The sequence below is a fragment of the Capsicum annuum genome, chromosome 2, assembly GCF_002878395.1.
Source record: "Capsicum annuum cultivar UCD-10X-F1 chromosome 2, UCD10Xv1.1, whole genome shotgun sequence".
In the NCBI taxonomy this organism is placed as follows: Eukaryota; Viridiplantae; Streptophyta; class Magnoliopsida; order Solanales; family Solanaceae; genus Capsicum; species Capsicum annuum.
The window spans coordinates 139,779,955-139,801,581 of NC_061112.1; the positions used below are offsets into that span (position 1 = coordinate 139,779,955).

The following is a 21,627-nucleotide window of genomic DNA, read 5'->3' on the forward strand; positions in this document are numbered from 1 at the left end:
CTTATTTTATTTTAATAAATTTTTAGTTAAGAAATAAAGTTAATTTTGAGTTGTTTTATTTTATTTTATTCTAATTTTTTTAAAATAATACAAAAAATTTAAAAAAATATATTTTTGTTTTTTTTAAAATATTAAAAAAAATAAGTTAGTAGTTTTAATACTATCTTAATTATATTTATTTTTAACTATTTTTAAACTTTTATTGTATTTTCTTAAATATAAAAATTAATTAATTATTATTATATTATTTTTATTATTTTATTTATTTATTATTTTTATTTGTCATTATCTTCTTTTGTTTAAAAAGAAAAAGAAAAAATTTTAAAATTTTAAAATCTAATCCTATCCTAAACTATCCCAACCACCCCAACTTTCCCTCCAACTCCCTCAATTTACCCCCTCCTACATATCTATATAACACAACACACACAACATATGACAAAAAGGAAAAAAAACTCACGAAAAAAAAAAAAACAAAAAACTTGAGATAAACCAAAACCAAGACTCACGGACAAAAAAATGAAAAAGAAAAACACTTAGAAAAAAAGGACTGGAAACAAGAAACAATGAGTGAAAACAAGAAATAGTGAGAAAAACGAAAAAGGGGTGTGACACCCCTAGCACTATTCAGCTGTCACTCTCTCCCTCTCTACCCCCTTGCGGTGTAACCTCCACATATTTCACTTTTTGGGCCACCTATAAAAAATGCATTGATACTTCACTCAAAGCCTTCCATACCATCCCAAGAAGTTAAAACTCCCAAGTAGGTAGGTAGACTTACAGTTTCCAAACATGCAGATAAAAGAGTAATTCCAGGCAATGCATCAAGACCGCGCTGTAAAAATGAAATATATGTATTACTAAATGTTGCAATAAGAATCATCCAGCTATAACATAGCTGTACTAAAAGAGAGAACCATAGCACACAGCAAAAAGCATGAATAGCAAACCTACCTGATTCTGCACTTGAGTCTTGTAAATGAACCCTCCGCAGCAGAATAGTGTTGAGGCAACTAATAATCTGTTCCAGACAATATGTCAGAGTTATATGATGCTGCACAAGATGACCAAGAGCAGCATCTGAATATGCAAACACTACAAAAAAGTATATTTTCAACTACAAAATCAACAACTTCCTAAACAAGATAACCAGTTATGCTGCAGCAAAACGTAAGATGTAAAACAGCATACAATTCAGAAGAACTCCCTCAGACATTTCAACATGAATATAAGAGATTGAAAAGAACATGACATACATGCATGATAATACTCCAAATATGGCCCATCCTCTTGAAGCATCTCCACCTTCTCCTTGCTGATATTCTGCAGAAATTTCATTCCATTATCCACTAAGAATAGCAGGGCATTAGCTAGTAAGGACATATAGTATTGCTAGGACTACGTAATTCATATTGCAAAACCATTCCCAACACCAGATTTTACCTCCGCTCAAATACACTACTATCTACCCACCCACCCACCCAAAAAAAAAAAATCTCCACCAATGAAACTTCTCATATGACGGAAAAGGTGGATAGGGGCAGGGGAGGGCCGCAGATGGTTAGTTAAGAGGCTTCACATTTTTTCCCCTTTTTTTTTTAAAAGCTTTTGCTTTGCTCAAAAGTTAGTTGACAGTAGACACACGTCAAAGACTCAAACATGCATTGCTCTATGAGTATAACGTATGCTCAAGTGTATACTCTTTCTTTTTCAATTTATGTTACTTTCATTTTACGTCAGGTCTGTTCAAGAAGAATGTCTCTTTCTATATTTACTAATTATTTTAATTCCAAACATTCTCATTTACCCTTAAATGACATCTCGTCATAGGATTCAAAGGGTATATTGTGCATGTTATACGAGTTAATTCCCTCAATTGTCACTGAACTTATGTAAATATCCCACTAAAGTAATTATTACTTTTTTTAAAACAATACTATCATTGAACTATACACATATTTCTAATAAAAGGTAAACTAAGAAATAGCTAAGGATATGTTTGGAAAACCACAAGTGAATTGAAATTAGATATAATTACACAACTTAATCTCAATTAGGGGTTGAAAATTGGGTATAATTACATGATGTAATTACAAGGTTACATTTTATTTATTTATTTTTTATTTTAATTTATTTTTTATAAATTTATTTTTTATTTCTATTAAATTTTTTCGATTTACATTATTCATCTTTCATCTCTTTTCTTCTCATTTTCCAACCTTTACTTCTTATGATTAAATATAATTACTCATATTTTTTTATTTGCTTCATTAGCATATAATTACATTATTATTCTAGTATTTGAATTAAAGTAGAATTTCATTATTGAATGAGATTATAGACTTATATTTTCCTTTCTTTTGAATTATATTTACTTCTTGAATTTTATATAAGAGTATTATGCTTTTTTCTTGAATTTTGAATTTATGTTATGTTTTATGTTTCGATTCATTTGTTTTAGTAATATAGACTTGCTATTTCATATTGCATGTTATGGCAAACTGTCTAATTATATATAATTTCAATTCTGTTGTAGCTTTTCAAACATGTCCTTTACTATTTCTTAGCTTCACCTTATATATAATTTCAATTCTGTAACCTTGTTTATAAAAAAGAAACAATAGTTCATAGAAATAAAAAAGAAATTTATAAAAAATAAATAAATAAAATGTAACCTTGTAATTATATCACGTAATTACATCCAATTCAAACCCTAATTGAGAATTAAGTTTTGTAATTATATCTAATTTCAATCCACTTGTGGTTTTCCAAACATATCCTTAACTACTTCTTAGTTTTCCCTTTTATTGGAAATATGTGTATAGTGCAATGATAGTATTGTCCTAAAAAAAATAATAGTTACTTTAGTAGGATATTTACATAAGTTCAATGACAATTTAGGGAATTAACTCCATGTTATACATAGCTTCATTTAAGACCACTTATTCAAGTCTTCTTTATATTCCTAAAATCAAACTAAAACCCACAAAAAAAAATATGAAAATGAAGAAGTATAACTGAAATACATAAAAGTGAAGTTGAATAAAGGCCAGTAGCACTTACCACACATCTTTGTGAGGGTGAACTGAATGGGGTCATAGTTTTCTATAGGAATGGTGACCTCAACATCATATGGGTTATCACGAGCAACATTACCTGAAATACAATCAGCAATTTAGAGGAACAAAAGGTTGAGCCAAAAGATAATATAATTGAGAAACAAGAAAAATCTCCCAAAACAGTCTTATAAGGGAAACTGTTAAATCATTTTACATCTCCAGTCAATCAGTAATACTGTTGGTGACAAAGTTGTTGGTGATCCACCAGTTGCTGCTGAACCGGATAATCTGACCTTTAATCCTTGCTCCGGAGAAACCTAACATATAGAGAGAGAGGGGCATGGAAAGAGCGGAAAACAGTGATTTCCAAGTGAATGACATTCAAGCACAAAGGAATAAATGCATAATAAAAAGCTTAAGCACCTTTACTAATGGTTTCTGGACAGAACCCGAAACTGAAGCAATTGCAGTCATATAAAGGGCTACACGAGTTTGTGCAGTGTTGAAGCTACAAAATAACAATGAAGAACGATGTCAGATAAAGTAACTATAGTAAGCAAAGAAAAGATGATACTTGTAAGTAATGAGATAACCTCATTACCTGAATTCCTTGTGAGCTTCTTCATAGCCCAATTGAGTCATGCCATTGTAAACCTATGAATTCACAAGCAAGGACCACCAGACCATAAGCCATGTGAGATAGTTTGAAGGTACTGGGTGAAAAATAAAAGATTCCCTTACAATTTCCCATGACCGTGGATGAAAACCAACAGTGAAACCTTCAAAGACCCGCAGACCTGGTTTCTCACATGGAACGGCAAGTTCAACGACAGCTCTGTCCAAAAGTCGTATTAGACATACAGCTAGACTAGTTCAAAGTTGAAGTGTAGAAATCATGCATTTTATTAACCCCTATACTTAGTGATGTCATCATGGCATCCACATTATTTTATGTAACACTTCCCCAAAGATCAAACCTTTTCAATTACTCTCGGTGGTCAACTTTTCCCTCATATCTTGTCGCGAATATATGGTTTAGAGACATCACAGAAATAATTCCAAACTTCATAATACGAGCTTAATGAAGCATTACAATTCTAAAATTTCTTTGCACTGTACAGGTTTAGAAATGTCCCTTGATTTCTAAAGTCCAAACAAAGGCCTGCCATGGCAATGAGAAAATGGATAGGTTGAACAGCAATATTTAGCGCAGTGGAGAGATGTTCTATTAACTTGATTAAACAAATTGCAGGAAACGCTCGAGAGGTTATTGGAGTAGAGTAACTTTTTAACTCAAAGGAGAAAAAATAAGAAACCCTTTAGTCGTAGTCATAATACAATTAAGTCAATTTGATTAAGCTTCAAAATCAGATAGGATATGGATTATGTCCTCTATTAAAATAAAACATAAGGATTACTAACAAAATGAAATACACACACGAGATACAAACTTTTTAAATTGAAATATTGAAGAAACGTGTGAAGAACTAACATTGGAACAACTTGGACAAGAAAATATGCCATCATTGGAGAAATACACTACCCAATCACAGCGTACCCCACAAGAGTTGTGAACCCACCTTGTGCTCATCCCACTCCCAATTGTCAGGGAACACATGCATCTAATAAAGTAAGTCAGCTTTTCTGTTTTGAAATTGTAAATAGGGTGGCACGCATTCCCCTAATGCAGTTACAAAAAATGGAATGAAGAGAGTACGCCAATCATCCATACCCCAACCCACATGCAGTTTCTCTGTTCTTTTTTTTTTGTGTGTGTGTGTGAAAACACATTGCATGTCAGCTGAATGGTGGGAAAAGTACCTACAAGTAGATTCATATTCAACATTGCAGATGCATCCAAGTCCACCTGAGGAATTGAATTTCAGAAAAAAAATTAGCATGACAAACAATGATTTTATATAACCCCCTAAAATATAGAGGGTAAGATACAGGGAAAGAGATATAAAACCCCATTAATTTTCCACAAAATAATTCAAATATTTGTCCTATACAAACTAAAACAATTTCCTCACCTATTCCACAATTTCCTCACTAAGGCAACTCGCTACAGACAGGGCCCAAACCCGTCGAGACTTGGGGAGTTTTTGTGAACAATTCGACCTACCCCCTTGTAGGAAGAAGACTTATAGAAAACCGACCTCAAAAGGGCAGTTTCTATTATCAAGCCTGATTTTTCCCGAAAACCAAGACCGCCCCGTCCTAAACGGAGTCCGACGGCACTACCAAAACACATAGCATGTCAGCTGAATGTCGGCCAAAAAATCTGCCATGGTACTATTACCCCAATTCAACAGTCCATCCGACTTGCAGACAAATTTCCTGATAAAATCTTTGATAAAGCTCAACAAAATTATTCAACTATCAAAAAGAAATTTTAGCAACTGTGTTATGCATTTCAAGCTGATTTGTTAAACCAAAAATTTTTACTAAGGATTGATTGTAAAGCTGCAAAATTCGTTTTACAAAGGATGTGCAAAACCAAGCCTCTAAGCATATTTTTGCTAGGTGACAAACAATTTTATCTGTTTTTTATTTTGATATTGAATATATCAAAGGGAGCTCCAACTCTATACCAGATTTTCTTACTAGGGAATTCTTGCAGGGAAGATAAAATACTCAGAAAAAAGAAAAAAGAACCAACTCCACCCCACAAATTCCAGCTCTTCCACCTCCAGAAGAGACCACCAAAAAGGTTGTTACCCCACAGCAAAAAACTTCAGTTGCATCAAAGTAACTTTCAAATGTAGTGGCTGAAGCAAATCAGCCAAGATATCAAACCCAATTGATTATGCCATGCAGGGATTACCTCAATCTTTCTTGATGCAAACAAGTACAAATCCAATCTCAATTTCTAACCCCAAGAAATGGGCTGATTTAGTCGATGAAGAGACTCAATTAGCTCAAACAGTGTGTGTCCCCTAGACAGAAGATAATTTTAAACAATGGCGGCTACTTATGGGTCTTAAAGATCTGACCAGCATGACAGGTGCCAACTAAAGGGGTTATCTGGGAGATTTTCAGATCTTCCAAAACATGTTTTCACAAGCGGAGGCCTTAAGCCAAGCATCATCTTCATTCTGTGGTTGCTAAAGGTACCATGAAAAATTCAGTAGAGGTAGAAAACCTCATTAATTTTTTACAAAATAATTCAAATATTTGTCTTGTACAAATTAAAACAATTTCCTCACCTATTCCATAGCCAATTTCCTCTCCTCCTTAGATGATCCAACATATTTAAAAAATGATAGTGTTTTATCGATAATCCAAATTGAACTTGGGTATTGGCACTCCAACCCTCAGAAGGTAGCTAAGCAAATACTTAGCCCTGCAACAAATTTAATCCAAAAAACTCCTGCCTATACCCAGAAGTTTTATGAATTCATCCTAATAGATACCAAGTCTTGTTTGTTCAAAACCCACAAAGACAAACAAACTCAATCTTATGTTACCCATACCACTATTTGGATTAACAAAATCATCTCACCCAAGGAAAGGGGCATGCATCCGGCAAAATATCAAAAGCTTACTGAAGCTTTTGACCCCCAATATTATAATTATTTTGATTATCAAAGAGCATGGATGAATGCATTCACCTTCCAAAATAAAACTAACATTCTTGATTTTTCCTCTAGGGAAAGCAACTGGCTTCGGAATTTCTCAAGTGGTGACCGATTTAAGGTCACAAGTTTGAGATCCTTCCTCCCCCAGTCCGAGAAGGATATGAATATTTTACACAAAGATTTCATGATGATCACCAGATTTCTCTACTTTTACAATTTTCCCACAGATTCCATATTCCATGGATATTTCTTCCACAAATCGGAGGGCACAAGGGGCTTCCATGGTTAGCTCTCCAAGGCCATTGTAAATGGTACAGGAATTGGAATTCAACGGAGGCTTACGTACCGGACATAGAAAAATGGTTCCGACGTAATCCTGGATATCTGGCTCCAACAAATGCCGCCCAAATCTCATTCTACAACAGAAATCAATTGCAGCTGCACAGTTAGCTAAGTCAGGTAGCCGAGGAGATTTTATTCAACAAATGGAAAAAATTATCCAACAAATCAAAGCTAAAGTTCCCAGCAATCAACATTCAACGGCAAAATCAGACACGGATGATGAAGAAGAGGCTTAATCAATTTGATATCATCAATGAGTCATCAAAACATTGATGTCATGTCATGCATGACATCAACAACCAATTGCTGAAAATTATAGTGGATGTTACTGTAGCAATAATTAAAGGTGTTACTATAGCACTTTTATTGTAGCATGTTTTGGCTATAAATAGTCCACTTCTCCTCTTAAGAAGAGGACATTATGTTCTTTGAAAAAAGCTTTCTCTCACAAGAAATCTTGGTTAGCGAGTTGGGATTGATTAAATAAAGTTTGTAATCATAAAGGGTAAGTTACAGAGAAAGAATGGAAGGAAAGGAAACAAGTTAATGAATACTTAAATGTAAATAATGCAAAGTACAATAAATAAATTTGGTGGCAGGGCCGCCCATATGTTGATGATGCAACTAGTTAAATAAAGTAAAGAAAGAACACAAATAGGAAAATTGAATTTTGATATTAATATCAAAAGTAAATCTAAAGATTACAAAGAGAGAGAGCAAACTCTAACCAAGATTTCTAGTGAGAGAGAGTTTCTACCAAAGAAAATAATGTGTTCTTCTCAAGAGGAGAAGTGAGCTATTTATAGCCAAAACATGCTACAATAAAAGTGTTACAGTAACACCTTTAATTATTGTCACAGTGAGCTACAGTAACATCCACTATAATTTTCAGCAATTGGTTGTTGATGTCATGCATGACATCAATGTTTTGATGACTCCTTGATGATGTCAAATTGATTGAACCTCTTCTTCATCATCTGTGTCTAATTTTGCCATTAAATGTTGATTGCTGGGAACTTCAGCTTTGATTTGTTGGAGAATTTTTTCCATTTGTTGAATAAAATCTCCTCGGCTACCTGACTTAGCTAACTGTGCGGATGCAATTGATTTTTGTTATAGAAATGAGATTTGGGCGGCATCTGTTGGAGCCAGATATCCAGGATTGCGCCGGAACCATTTTCTATGTCCGGTACATAAGCCTCCGTTGAATCCCAATTCTTGTACCATTTATAATGGCCTTGGAGAGTTAACCATGGAAGCCCATTGTGCCACTCCGGTTTGTGGAAGGCAAATATCCATGGAATCTGTGGGAAAATTGTAAAAGTAGAGGAATCTGGTGATCATCATGAAATTTGTGTAAAATATTCATATCCTTCTCGGACTGGGAGAGGAAGGATCTCAAACTTGTGACCATAAATCGACCACCACTGGGGAAATTCCGAAGCCAGTTGCTTTCGCTAGAGGAAAAAACAAGAATGTTTGTTAGTTTTATTTTGGAAGGTGAATGCATTCATCCACGCTTTTTGATAATCAAAATAGTTATAATATTGGGGGTCAAAAGCTGCAGTAAGCTTTTGATATTTTGTCGGATGCATGCCCTATTCCTTGGGTGAGATGATTTTGTTAATACAAACCGTGGTATGAGTAATATAAGATTGGGTTTGTTTGTCTTTATGGGGTCTGAACAAACAGGATTTGGTATCTCATAAAACTTTTGGGTATAGGCAGGAAATTTTTGGATAAAATTTGTTGCAGGGCTAAGTATTTGTTTAGCTACCTCCTGGGGGTTGAAATGCCAATACTCAAGTTCAATTTGGATTATCCGTAAAACACTATCATTTTATAAGTATGTTGGATCATCTGAGGAGGATCCTTTACTGGAGGAAATTGGCTGTGGAATAGGTGAGGAAATTATTTTAGTTTGTACAGGATAAATATTTGAATTATTTTGCGGAAAATTAATGGGGTTTTCTACCTCCACTGAATTTTTCATGGTGCTTTTAGCAACCACAGAATGAGAAGATGATGCGTGGCTTGAGGCTTCCGCTTGTGAAAACATGTTTTGGAAGATCTGAAAATCTCTCAGATAATCCTTATGTTGACACCTGTCATGCTGATCAGATCTTTAAGACCCATAAGTAAGCGCCATTGTTTAAAATTATCTTCTGTCCCGAGGACAAACAATGTTTGAGCTAATTGAGTCTATTCTTTGTCGTCGACTAAATCAGCCCATTTCCTAAGGTTAGAAATTGCGATTCGATTTGTACTTGTTTGCATCATGAAAGATTGAGGTAATCCCTGCATGGCATAATCAGCTGGGTTTGATATCTTGGATGATTTGCTTCAGCCACTACATTTGAAAGTTGCTTTGCAACTAAAGTTTTTTGTTGTGGGGTAAACTTTTTTGGTGGTCTCTTCTGGAGGTGGAAGAACTGGAATTTGTGGGGGTGGAATTGTTTCTTTTTTCTAGGCATTTTATCTTTCCAGGTAAGAAAATCTAGTATAGAGTTGAAGCTCCCTTTGATACATTCAAAATCAAAAACAGATAAAATTGCTTGCCACCTAGCAAAAATATACTTAGAGGCTAGGTTTTACACATCCTTTGTAAAACAGATTTCGCAGTTTTACAATCAATCCTTAGTGAAAAATTTTGGTTTAACAAATCAACTTGAAATTTAGAAATGCATAACACAGTTACTAACATTTCTTTTTGATAGTTGGATAATTTTGTTGAGCTTTATCAAGGATTTGATCAGGAAATTTGTCAGCAAATTGGATGGACCGTTGAATTAGGGTAATAGTAACATGACAAATTTTTTGGCCGAGAAATCTGACATTGATCTGGAAAAGACTGCACTTAGCTTTGGACAAAACTAAGTCATTTTCTCTGATGATATTGAAGAAAACTCTTAAATGCTGGTCAATGCTAGTGGAAAATACTAAGACATCGTCAATATAGACTATAATGAATTTTGAAAAAGGATTAAAAATATCATTCAGTATTTTTTGAAACTTTGAAGCGGTATTTTTCAGGCCAAAGGGCATTACGTTCCATTCATATTGCCCGAATGATACTGTAAAGGCGGTTTTGTAGCGACCTTTTGGATCAATCTTGGATTTGCCAAAATCCTGACTTTCGATCAAATTTTGAGAAAATTGTTGCAGCATAGAGCCGCTGGAGCAGATCTTTCTTATTTGGAATAGGATACCTAATCTATCGAAGGGCGGAATTAAGAGGTTTGTAGTTGATAACCAAACGAGGGGCACCTCATTTGATTTCGGAGCTTTTATTGACAGAAGGCAAGGAGATTTACTTGGCGAGATGATCTGTTTTTGAAGATCATTAATTTCCGTCTGACAGTGGATTGTCAGTTCATGATTCATTTGTATTGGTCGGGCTTTGGTGGGAGTGGTTTTTTCATCAAAGTCAGGTTCGTAATGAAGCCTAACCATATGTTTTTGGCGATTCCAAAATGCTATGGGCAAATCAACACAAAGTTCTTTTTCAATCTTTGTTTCTAAGGCCTTGACCTTAGATTGAAGAGAAGGCTCCTAAAGCTGTTGTTCCAGCCTTCGGTTGATCTTTGTTAGAACATTGATCTTTGGTTGGTCTTCTTGGTCGAACTGGGAAGATTCCAAGTCATCATTATGAATTTGGTTGAATTCTTGGTCAAATTCGTCATTAGCACTATCTGAATCTCCACTTTCTTCTAATAATAGGTGTTGGATTTGGCTAAAAATAGAATCATCAAGGTTAAGATTCCTAACCTTTTTAAACAATTTGCAATATTTGGCAATATGACCAGGCTGCCCACACCTATAACATTTACCATTATTGGGGTCAGGGAGAGTTGGTCGTGCCGTCGGACTCCGTTTAGGACGGGACGGTTTTGATTTTCGAAAAAAATCAGGCTTGGTAGTAGAAACTTCCTTTTTGAGGTCGGTTTTCTATAAGCATTCTTCCTACAAGGAGGTAGGCCAAATTGTTCACAAAAACTCCCTAAGACTCGACGGGTTTGAGCCCTATCTTTAGTGAGTTGCCTTAATATCTTATCTTGTCGACAGATTTTTAGGGCAACTTGTTGGACTAGACTTGTAAGCTGACCATAAGTGATTTGCTCATAAGGGATGATATTGTTGGAGTATTGGTTTTGAAGATCTTCTTTGACTAAGTCTCTACGAGACTTAGGCAGTCCATCTAGGAATTTTTCTTTCCAATATGAAAGGTTTCCTTCAGGTCTTTCATAGATCCTCATGAGAAAAGAATCTTTGTACCACCTGATATCAGAGAGCATTTTCTACTTAAGATTGTTAAGTACTTCAGAGGACCTTTCTCTAAAAATACCTGGACTACCTATGAAGGTTTTGATAATAGTGCAAATCAATATATTTGTAGAATCAGGAATGGTTTCCCCATCGTTAAGAATTGGTTCACCTAAGGAATCAACTTGGATACTTTGGAAGATGTTTTGTTTATCTTCCTCACTAAGATGGGTATCCCACCATCCTTTAAGATGACCTGTGAATCCAGCTACGAGGATATGGGTAGTGAGTTGATCTGAGCAGTTCTATAAGCAGTGGCAACCATTGTGATTTGCTAAAGTTTGGACAGAATGTTATATTCAGAACAACCATCTATGTTCCATTCATATATATTGTTAGGGTTGTAGTTATTCTGCATAACATTAGGTCTTTCTTCTAAAGCTAAGTCTGGAAGGGTAGCTTTAGGGTAATAAAGTTTTTATGGCTTTCGCTAATTGGAAGATTCAGTTTTGACAGGAGCTATTTCAAGAGGAGATTCCTCCTCTAGTTGGCTGTCTTCTGAATTGGTTTGTTGAAGTACCCCAACTGTAGCGGACGAGGCAACACCTGGGGTATCAGGAATATCAGGGTGGAGGGATTTCTCAATTTGTATGATCCTTCGCTGAAGGTCAAAGAGTTGTGGAAAAGACTTAGAATTATGCATTTGGAGTTCCCTAGTAAAAGTTTTAGGAATCTCATAAGGCTTGAATAAAGGAGAGGACGAGGTAATTGCCGCTAATATTTTAGGAGTTAGAGATGGTTTTGAAATCAAGTATTCACCAAGTGTATGAAGATACTTATGAGTATAGTTATTTTGTTCAAAAAGACTTTTAATGTCTCTGCCAGTAACTGGTTCGTTTTCAGCTTTCCTTTTAAAAGGTGAAGCGACGACGGAGCTATTAGCATGAGAAATAGTAAAACCTTGTGATGGTGGAAGCTCAGCGGTGATATCCGCACCACTTACGGTTTTCCATACTTTTGAAACATTAATTGATTTAGAAAAAGGAAAATCTAATTGTTGATATTCAGCATATGCTTCAAACCATTCAAAGAAATTAATTTGTTTGTGGATAGATTTACAAATTCATAATAAATTTCTTGGATATTTCTTCTTTCATCTTTCGTGAAATTATTGAAAAACCAGATTCTTTTTAAAACATTTCTAAATGAATAAAATTTTGTTCCAAAAGTTTTCTTATCAATGTGAAAATCTTGACTTAAAACCCCTAGCTCTCCACCTAAGGCCGAGTAGGTAGGTGATTGGGGTGGATCATCATGGATCTCAATAAGAGGTGTTTCCACAGAATATTTAGCCTGTGGAATCCTAGACTCGAAGTTAACAATCTCGATTCTAAAAGGCAATGAAGAAACTGAATTCCTAACAGTCTGTATCTCGGGAAGAACTGACGGGGGAGCTAGAAATCCTTTGGCTAAGAGATCTCTGGAAGGAGATAGAAACAGTTCCTATAGAGAACTGTCAGATCTGAGAAACTGTAGTGTTCTCAAGTTTTTCTGCTAGAGTTGCCTCCTGCAACGTCCAACTTTGAGGTAAGGATACCTGGTTCCAGGAGATTGGCTTGAGAACTAACAAGTGAGATCAAGCTAGCAATAATTAGGTGTCATGCGGAAGCTAAACCTCGAATGACACCACATACGACGATAAATGAGAAATACACCAAAAGAGAGACAATAATTTAACGTGGTTCGGTCAATTGACCTACATCCACAAAAGAAGATGAGCAATCCACTATATAAAAAAGAGTACAAACTGTGAAAACCTCACACAATTCACTCAAAATAAAAAAGATTCACACAAGTGATCCCGCAACACTTGTCTCACAAAGTCTCCTCCAAACGAAACTCTCAAACCCCTAGGACTACATTGTGGATGCTACCAAACTAGAAGAAAGGAGACTTTATTTATAGAGTCTATATCCTTTTTCCTACAAGAATAAGGATTAGCCAAATATGGAGAATTTAGATTTTCCTTTTCCTAAAGGGAAACTCAATTATGGTACCTAAAAAAAAACCCAATCATGGTAAGAAAGTCAGGACAAACACCAACAGTTGCCTCCTGCAACGTCCAACTTTGAGGCAAGGATACCTAATTCCAGGAGATCGGCTTGAGAACTGACAAGTGAGATCGTTAAAGGTCAGTTTGGAAGAGGACAGTTTCTCCTTTATAGCTATTTTTCATAGCACCGGAGCCAAAGGCGGTATTCATGGCCTTATACTGAACTCTGTAAATGATTGCTACTGGGAGAGACCCAGATTTGGTCTTGTAATTGGATGTTGTTGGTTTTTTTTTACAAAAAAATGGGGCAGCGAAAAGGGGTTAAAATGACCCTCTTTGGATTGAAATGACTTTCAAGCTTTCAACAAGCTTTCAATAGCTTTCAATGGCTTTCCAATAATTTTATTACGCATAAGAAGGCTTTAAATAGCCAACTTGAAACAACAAATCTGCATAATTTCAAATTCAAAAACCTAAAATTTCTCAACAACTAAAACAACCTAATCTAAAATTTAAAATTCAAACTAATCTTAATTCTAAACAACTTATTAACTAAAAATTTACTGCAATAACTAAATCAATTTTCAACACCTCCTTTGGTTTAGTTACTGCAATTTAAAAGAATGCTCCTCCTCAATTTTTGCTTTGGCAGTGCATGCTGAATTTTTCATTTTTTATGAACTTGTACTTTTTCATTTTGATATTGATCTTTCTCTTCTTTCTTTTGATTCTTTGCTGGAAAACACCATCAGCAATCTTGTCTTGCTTGAAAGTACTTTCATAGGTTTTGCAAACTGTTGTAAGGCTTTTTCATCCCTCAAAACATCATATAAAAGATAGGTTTCAAGATATGATTTCTTCACCGACCAAATTAGACAGTTTTTATCGGTGAAAATTTTTGGGGCATTCAAAGAGAGACTACTGTTTGACATCTTTTTGGTTTAAAATAGCTCTATGCTTTGAAAATAAGCAAGAGTTGAAAAAGGTAGCTCTGACAGGTTAAAAATGTAGCCCTTGCGGGTTAAAAATGGTATGATAGCGCTTTGGAAGAACTCACAGATCCCGTAAGATCAATGGCTCTTGATACCACTGTTGGTTTTTTTTTAAAAGAGAGTCATTTTAATCCTGTTTTTGCTGCCTCATCTTTTTTAAAAAAAAACAACAGATGTCTTAACATTGAGCATTAAAGAATCTAATATGTTTAGATCCTTCAAGGATACGGTAAAATTCAGAAAATAGTCAAAATAAATTGGACCATTACAAAGACTGGTTTCAACCATTCCTAGTAAGGAATCATTGAAGTCTAGAAACCTAGAATCCCTAAGACAAAGGAGAAGAGAGGTATCTAAAGCTTCTCGTGAAAGAGGTTTAGCTGCTATTTGGACTAAGGCAACTCGCTAAAGACAGGGCTTTTGGATATTTCTTCTTTCATCTTTCGTGAAATTATTGAAAAACCAGGTTTGTTTTAAAATATTTCTAGATGAATAAAATTCTGTTCCAAGAGTTTTCTTTATCAATGTGAAATCTTGACTTAAAACCCCTAGTTCTCCACCTAAGACCGAGTAGGTTGGTGATTGGGGTCGATCATCACGGATCTCAGTAGGTGTTTCCACAAAATATTTAGCCTGTGGAATCCTACACTCAAAGTTAACAGTCTCGATTCTAAAAGGAAATGAAGAAACTGAATTCCTAGCAGTCTGTATCTCGGGAAGATATGACGGGGAGCTAGAGATCCTTTGGCTAAGAGATCTCTGGAAGAAGATAGAAACAATTCTTGTAGAGAACTGTCGGATCTGAGAAACTGTAGTGTTCTCAGGTTTTTCTGCTGGAGTTGCCTCCTGCAACGTGTGTGTGTGTGTGTATATAGGGAGGGGATAGGTTGAGGGTAGGGTCGTGGAACATAGGGACCCTTCAGGGTAAGTCGATAGAACTGGTAAAGATTCTTAGGAAGAGAAAAATCAATATTGCGTGTGTCCAGGAAACCAAGTGGGTAGGTTCTAAGGCTAAGGATGTTGATGGGTACAAGTTGTGGTACTCAGGTAGCGAGAGGCGTAGGAATGGCGTAGGTATCTTAGTGGACGAAGAGCTTAGGGGGCAGGTAGTGGAGGTCAAAAGGATTAGTGATAGGGTGATGTCTATCAAGTTAATTATTGGGGGGTCTTCTGCGAACATCTGTAGTGCGTACGCGCCACAGGCGCCACAGGCGCCACAGGCGGGCCTGGACGAGGAGGAGAAGAAGAAATTTTAGGAGGTTTTGGACGAGGTGGTAAGAGGTAATAGTGGATTCCTTAGTCAAATTTAGTCAAATTTCTAAGAGGATCAAAGAACCCAGTGTCTTGTAACACTTACCCATTTTCTGTTAAGTAGTTCAGTTAATGCATTTAATTGAAGTAAAATCAATATCTATGTCGCCAGAATAAATTTCCATTAAAAAATAGCTTTCAAGTTTACAAGTAAGGAATACAGAACTTTGTGCAATAATTGCAGGAAGACACCGGGTCAACAGCTAATAATGAGACCAGTAACTGAAGTAGACACTAGACATTCACTGGATAAGTCACGCATATATGAGCCACCAAAAAGGGCATTGTCCAAGGTTGTTCATAACACTTGCAATTCTTTGTGCAATCTTTTCGGCTCGCAAATTTTGCGCATTAATATGTGATATCAAAATTATGCTTCTCTTAGCTGACCCCAGGCTTCATGTGTTTTCTGTTTTTTTAAATGAATACCCCCAAAGGCTTCAGTTTACGAGCCATTGTAGATCTAAATTTTCAAATTGAGTTGAGCGATTCAGAGGCATTTTAGAGATAAATCAAAAACACTAACTTGGAAAATATGTAGTTTAGTGAGGCTATTTCATGCATCTGAAATTACCAAGCTATCTTACCAGCCAAATGAAGGGTTTACATACCTTTGCATTGTCCATGAGGACAGTTTCCACATATGATATTGACCTATCAATCCAGAAAGTGAGAAATTCAATCTAACTGTGTTGGTGTTCATTATAAGGATGCCAAATATTGAAATGTGATAATCCTACGGGGCCCACTACACACTTTTATCTTTTCGGAGGATCTATAATATGATTTCTTGAAAATACAAATTAGAAAAATGTTTCATATTTATAGTAAGCGAGAGAGATCATTCAAACCTGAGCTGTTCGGCCCATCTTATCATAACTCTGCTCACAATTCATCAGGTCACCATTGAAATATTCCTAGGGACAATAGAAACAATGTAAATTAATTGCAGACATGATTGAAATTAAAAAGTAGGCAACATGGGCCACGGCAATATAAAGCAAGGAAGTGGTGCATCCGAGGAGCAGATTGATGAGACTTGAGGTACATACTTCACAAATTGAAGCGCAAAGCTATCCAAGTTAGAAATGTTTGCTTTACTGACTACTAGTATGTACAGACGTTTTTGCTAACTCTACTAGTAACTTCCAGCTAACAAGTCGGTAAACAATCCCTCCATATAACCTCACATTAATTTTTCCCTTAAGTGAATCGGTTTTTTTTCCTTGATCACTATCTACATGAATCACTAATCTCTTCGCTTCATAAGGTTTTAAATATCGCAGAGCAACTTAGAAGAACACAACCCACACATCCCTGTAGCCTATGTCAATTACCTTAGGCTACATAACGCAGCCAGCCAAGAGAGAAACAACAAAATTATGCCTCAATTCCATGCTAGTGGAGTTGTTGTATGCAACCTTATTATCCATGTCTGTCCATTTAAGCCTGTCTGTTTCCGTTGGAGGAGGGGGCCAAAGATAGTCAAGAGAACAAAGAGAATACCTTTTATTTTTCTATTGCACTAACAGGAATCACACTGTTGCAGAAACATGCATGGATCTTTAAGTTTCTCCATTATTAGATTAAATTGCACCAACAGTTCAAAAGCTTACCTGAATGAAGCTGACATGCCCTGACCCAGTACGAAAATAGTTGACCTTATCAAATCTACCATAGTCCACATATCCCTGCAGTTCAAGGTCACTCTTTATTACATACAGAATCAGACGAGTATATAACTGACGATTTAATTAAGTAGACATTTTCTTCGTATAACAGCTCAGAATTTCTAACAATCTAGAAGTTCGACCAAACAGATGTATAAAGAGGAATTATTTTCCCCACTTCCACCTGGCACTCACAAGCTAATCCAGCTTTCCATTGTTCATCAATTTCTTCATAGGCAGTTAATTTCAACTCTTGCGCACTTTTTTTTTTTTTGATGATGATACGAGTACGATCATGATTGTGGATCAATACGTACAGAAATTGTGCTCGGGTGACTGGCCAACTAATGGAACAAACTTTGGAGTGTTGGTTCATTAAGGGCATTTTAGTCATTTTGTAATAAGTTGTAACCTAGGCTATAAATAGAACATATTAGGTCATTTTCTCATAACTTAGATGATATTTTGAGAGCTCTTTGAGAGTGTTCATACACGTGTGGATATCACTTGTGTTGGTTGCTTGTTTTGAAACGTTGGTTGCTTGGGCATTCCGTTCCCTTGAGGTCACCGTAAGAACCTGATGTTATTTGTATGAATTCTTGGGTCTTAGTGTTCAATATACACTTTCGTTCATAGTGTTTGTGCATTGTGTGTCAAGTTATCTATCATTCTATCTTATTATTGTTGTTGTGTTCATTCTCAGTTTTGGGTGTCCAAACCCGAGACCTTGTTGTGTCATTTTTGTTCTTGTTATTGTGTTGTAATCTTAGTTTGTGGCTCGCTGATTATAGGTGTTGAACACCTTAGAATCTTGTTGTTATCGTGCTTGTATTGTTATTGTGTAGTGAATCCGAGAGGGGTCACCAAAAGGGGTCCTCGGTTCTTCAAATCATGGACTGTTTTGGTGTGTGTTAGTGTCTTCGTTGTCGATCTTGTATCAGATGAAATAATTGTTATATTGACTGGCAAGATGCTGAAAACAGTACAAAGAAAATTAGGGAAAGCTCCTAGATACAAAAACCTACAGATATAACATTGAGCCATTTCCCTAAATGAGCAAAAAGTATGGCTGTTGAGCCAAAGGCAGGGAGCTAATGAAATCTACAAGAGGAATAACATCGTTTAAAGGGGTTAAATTGCTCCAGCTGAAAAGAAACATCAAACACTTAACCTTCAGAGAAGAGTTAGGAGTTGAAATCCCATCAAAACTCTTGGGCACTTCAGAGGTGCCAGCATAAGAAAATTACTCATCGCAACCGTGGCGAAAAGTAAGTGGATGAAAAATCAAAGAAAGAGATATCGCGGAAACTAGGAAGAATCCAAGGTTTCTCATTGTTCGGGAGTGATATCACACGTCTCCACCACGTCCGGACTACTTAAATGCGTGTTTCACACACCCCTTAAGCCAGGTCGGCCGCTTTTGATGCCACATAAGCATAGTCAGGTGTTAGAGGTGTTTATTTTGTGGGGTTCCAACAAGTAGATGGGCTAAAATAGGACAACTCTAAGTAGGGCGGCCAGCTTGCCAAAAGTGTGGAAGTTGGAGTGCTATTTTATTCATTGGTCATATATAAATAGAAGTGTCTTACCTCTAACATGTTAAACTTTTAGATGAGGTGGTTCACTTAATTCAATATGATAAAGCAGGTAATGAGGTTTGAGTATCCCTACCGCCTGTCAATGAGATATTTCTGATAGCCCATAAAGAAGAATTAGGACTACACATGAAGGTACGTGTAGCAAACCTAAAATATATCTAAAAGAATGTCATCTCTCTAACCAATACAATTTTTAAGATGAGGCAGTTCACTCATTTCCATATGTAATAAACTATTCCACATCTTTCAGAAACTGGCTTCAAACCTTCATCTTCCCAATGTAGAGTTTATGTAAACTTAATTTGGTATCGTTCGTTGATTAAGTGCAACATATTTGTACTCCTGAACTATCACTTATCAAAAAACTCCTACACCTTATCTATTGCCAGCAGAATGCGATCCTCAAATCACTTTTTAGGATACCCACCATGAGTTTGCCTTTTAAATGAACATGTATATTGCAAATGCAAAAGTGAGCTCAAAAAAGCATGTGGAGTATAGCGGTAACATACTTGACGTTGCTGCTCTTTATTTTTGCTTTAAAAGTAACTAGAAAGTACAAATGTCGTTATCAGCACCAACTAGCATGCTCAATAGCTATTAATCTAACTAGCTAGGCGTCTCTGAAAGATGTCTTTTATGCATCAAGTTAGGGATGCAAAGATGACAAGCAGGGAAGAGCTAGTTGCAGATTACGTGATAAGAAATTTGTAATAGTTGGAGAGAACGTTTTTCAACAAAACAGAGAGAAAAATGGAAGACGAAATAAGCTGCTAGTAAATATATAGAGGGCATAAACAAATGACAACTTCATAAATGCATTACCGCTTGCGATCTAGACTCTACATCTTTGCAAAATCGAACCACCAAGTCAGCATCCTACATTAAAAGACAAATCATGAGCATTACATTTTTCATATAATCAAAACCGTTGGCGGACATAGTAACTCATAGATCAAATCAGACACTACCTTCCCATTCCCTTCATACTCAAATGGTTGTCCAATCCAGCTACTCTGGAACATAGGTTAAGAAACATCAACCCTATCCAACATGTACCTCCAATAATGTGATTAGTTTTAATCATTTCAGCTCTTGAGACCGATAAAAAATACTCCAACATTTCAGAAGTTTGCAAGTATTGTGGCACCATCATGGTGATTTGATAAAAGGAGATTCCATTTCTCAGAATAAGAAACATAAGAAGATCGCAAAGTTCTAGCAGAGTGACATTACAAGATGAACTTAGACTTTCTTATGTTAACACACCGAAAATAGTCAATTTTGCATTTTTGTGCCCCTTCTCGCTGAATCAACACGCAAGAGTTTCAAAGGATACAAAATCATGAATGCGGCTGTTGTTATCCAGAGCATAGCAACCAGTATTTGGTAAAACAACTGAAACAGCTCCGTTTGCTTGCAACAATACAGCTGAACAGAAAATGAAAGGATATATCAGATAAAAAGTTTCCAAATTCGTCACTATAATGACATTATACTAATATATAATCTCACCTGCTACAATTGTTATTAGCAAATGATACACCACGTCTTCACCGAAGCATTTTTTTAAGCTCCGCATCTCGCCGAGTACACGGCGGTCCTGCAAATACAGATTAAATAAACAAATGAATATTTAAATTTATCGCAATACTACAATGACTAATTGGTTAAACGGAAATTACTAGTGATTCTTGTTGTTGATATGTCTATAATTTATAGTTCGGAGTTCGTACCTTGCCTGCCAGCAGAAGCTTGTTTTCTATGGAAGGAGTACACGAGCTGCCGAGTTAGCAATGCCAGTACTCGAGAACGGAGATAAGGAAACCACCGAAAAATCTCCGGCGGCGTTGTGAGCACTCGTCGCTGGACAGATTCCGGTGAATGGCTCTATATTGTTTCTTCGTCCAAAAACTTTCGATTCACTTCTCCCCAGTTCCTCTTTTGTTTGTCACCTGACTTTTGATGTGATTTGGAAACTCTCTCCCTCCCTCTTTTTGTTTCTAAATATTTGGAAAGTGACTTTGGAAAATTTGTTTAATCTAATCAAACGCTTTTTTATTTATTTTTAATTTGATATAGCACCGTCTTTGGAAAAAATTGTTATGGTACATAGCAAAATTCCACATCGGTAGTACAAAGTATTGTATGGGATATTTATAGTCTTGGCTCTTCCATCTTAATAATTAACTTTTAGGGTGCGGTTCTCCTAAGGTTGTAACAAAATTATTAGTAATACTATTGGGAGTATTGTCATAAGTTATTATTTTTTTGTAACGCCCCAAATCTGATACCCGAAACACTACATGGTGCTCATGATCCTGAAGGAGCACAAGCTAATCCATGACTAATATTTGTACTTGTATACTGCATAAAATACTTTATTATGCGAAAACATGAACTGATAGGCCATAAGGTTCAATACTGAACATGATCTGAATGATATAACATCTGTGTGGGGTAATAGAATACCCGAAAAAAATTAAAAATACTAAAGTCTGAAACATGATAGTCTAGAAAGCCTCTAACTGAACTGTCTGAGTAAGCAGTTAATGGGACATGTCCCCAACTAACTCCAACTAATAAACTAATTAATGAGATAATAGGGAAATAATTATGTCCTCGAAAGATGAGTGTCTGTGGATATCTGGAATCTACTGTTGCTCTGGAGTTCGTGTCTCTGAACCTATGGTATAAGACACCATAGTGTAAATGCGTCAGTACTTTGAATGTACTGGTATGCATGTGAGATGAGCTG

At 35.9% G+C, this 21,627-nt stretch overlaps 1 protein-coding gene across 3 annotated transcripts in view; it reads right to left on the reverse strand.

Annotated features, from left to right (window-relative positions):
* The window catches only part of LOC107860011, a 28,948-nt gene extending 7,956 nt beyond the window's left edge, over positions 1-20,992 (reverse strand). The window contains exons 1-17 of one of the 3 annotated variants that reach the window (XM_016705206.2): positions 20,606-20,992; positions 20,385-20,472; positions 20,209-20,300; positions 19,841-19,885; positions 19,695-19,748; positions 17,218-17,292; positions 16,453-16,518; positions 16,213-16,255; positions 4,881-4,926; positions 3,801-3,894; positions 3,661-3,713; positions 3,483-3,567; positions 3,274-3,376; positions 3,064-3,156; positions 1,257-1,323; positions 955-1,021; positions 782-835 (exon numbers count right to left, since the gene is read on the reverse strand). In XM_016705206.2, coding sequence (XP_016560692.2) covers positions 782-835; positions 955-1,021; positions 1,257-1,323; positions 3,064-3,156; positions 3,274-3,376; positions 3,483-3,567; positions 3,661-3,713; positions 3,801-3,894; positions 4,881-4,926; positions 16,213-16,255; positions 16,453-16,518; positions 17,218-17,292; positions 19,695-19,748; positions 19,841-19,885; positions 20,209-20,300; positions 20,385-20,451 — 1,104 coding nt within the window. In that variant the 5' untranslated portion in view covers positions 20,452-20,472; positions 20,606-20,992. The remainder of the gene's footprint in view (positions 1-781; positions 836-954; positions 1,022-1,256; positions 1,324-3,063; positions 3,157-3,273; positions 3,377-3,482; positions 3,568-3,660; positions 3,714-3,800; positions 3,895-4,880; positions 4,927-16,212; positions 16,256-16,452; positions 16,519-17,217; positions 17,293-19,694; positions 19,749-19,840; positions 19,886-20,208; positions 20,301-20,384; positions 20,473-20,605) is intronic. The other 2 variants (XM_047407202.1, XM_047407203.1) reach the window with 2 other exon arrangements.
* Between the last annotated feature and the right edge of the window lie 635 nt (positions 20,993-21,627).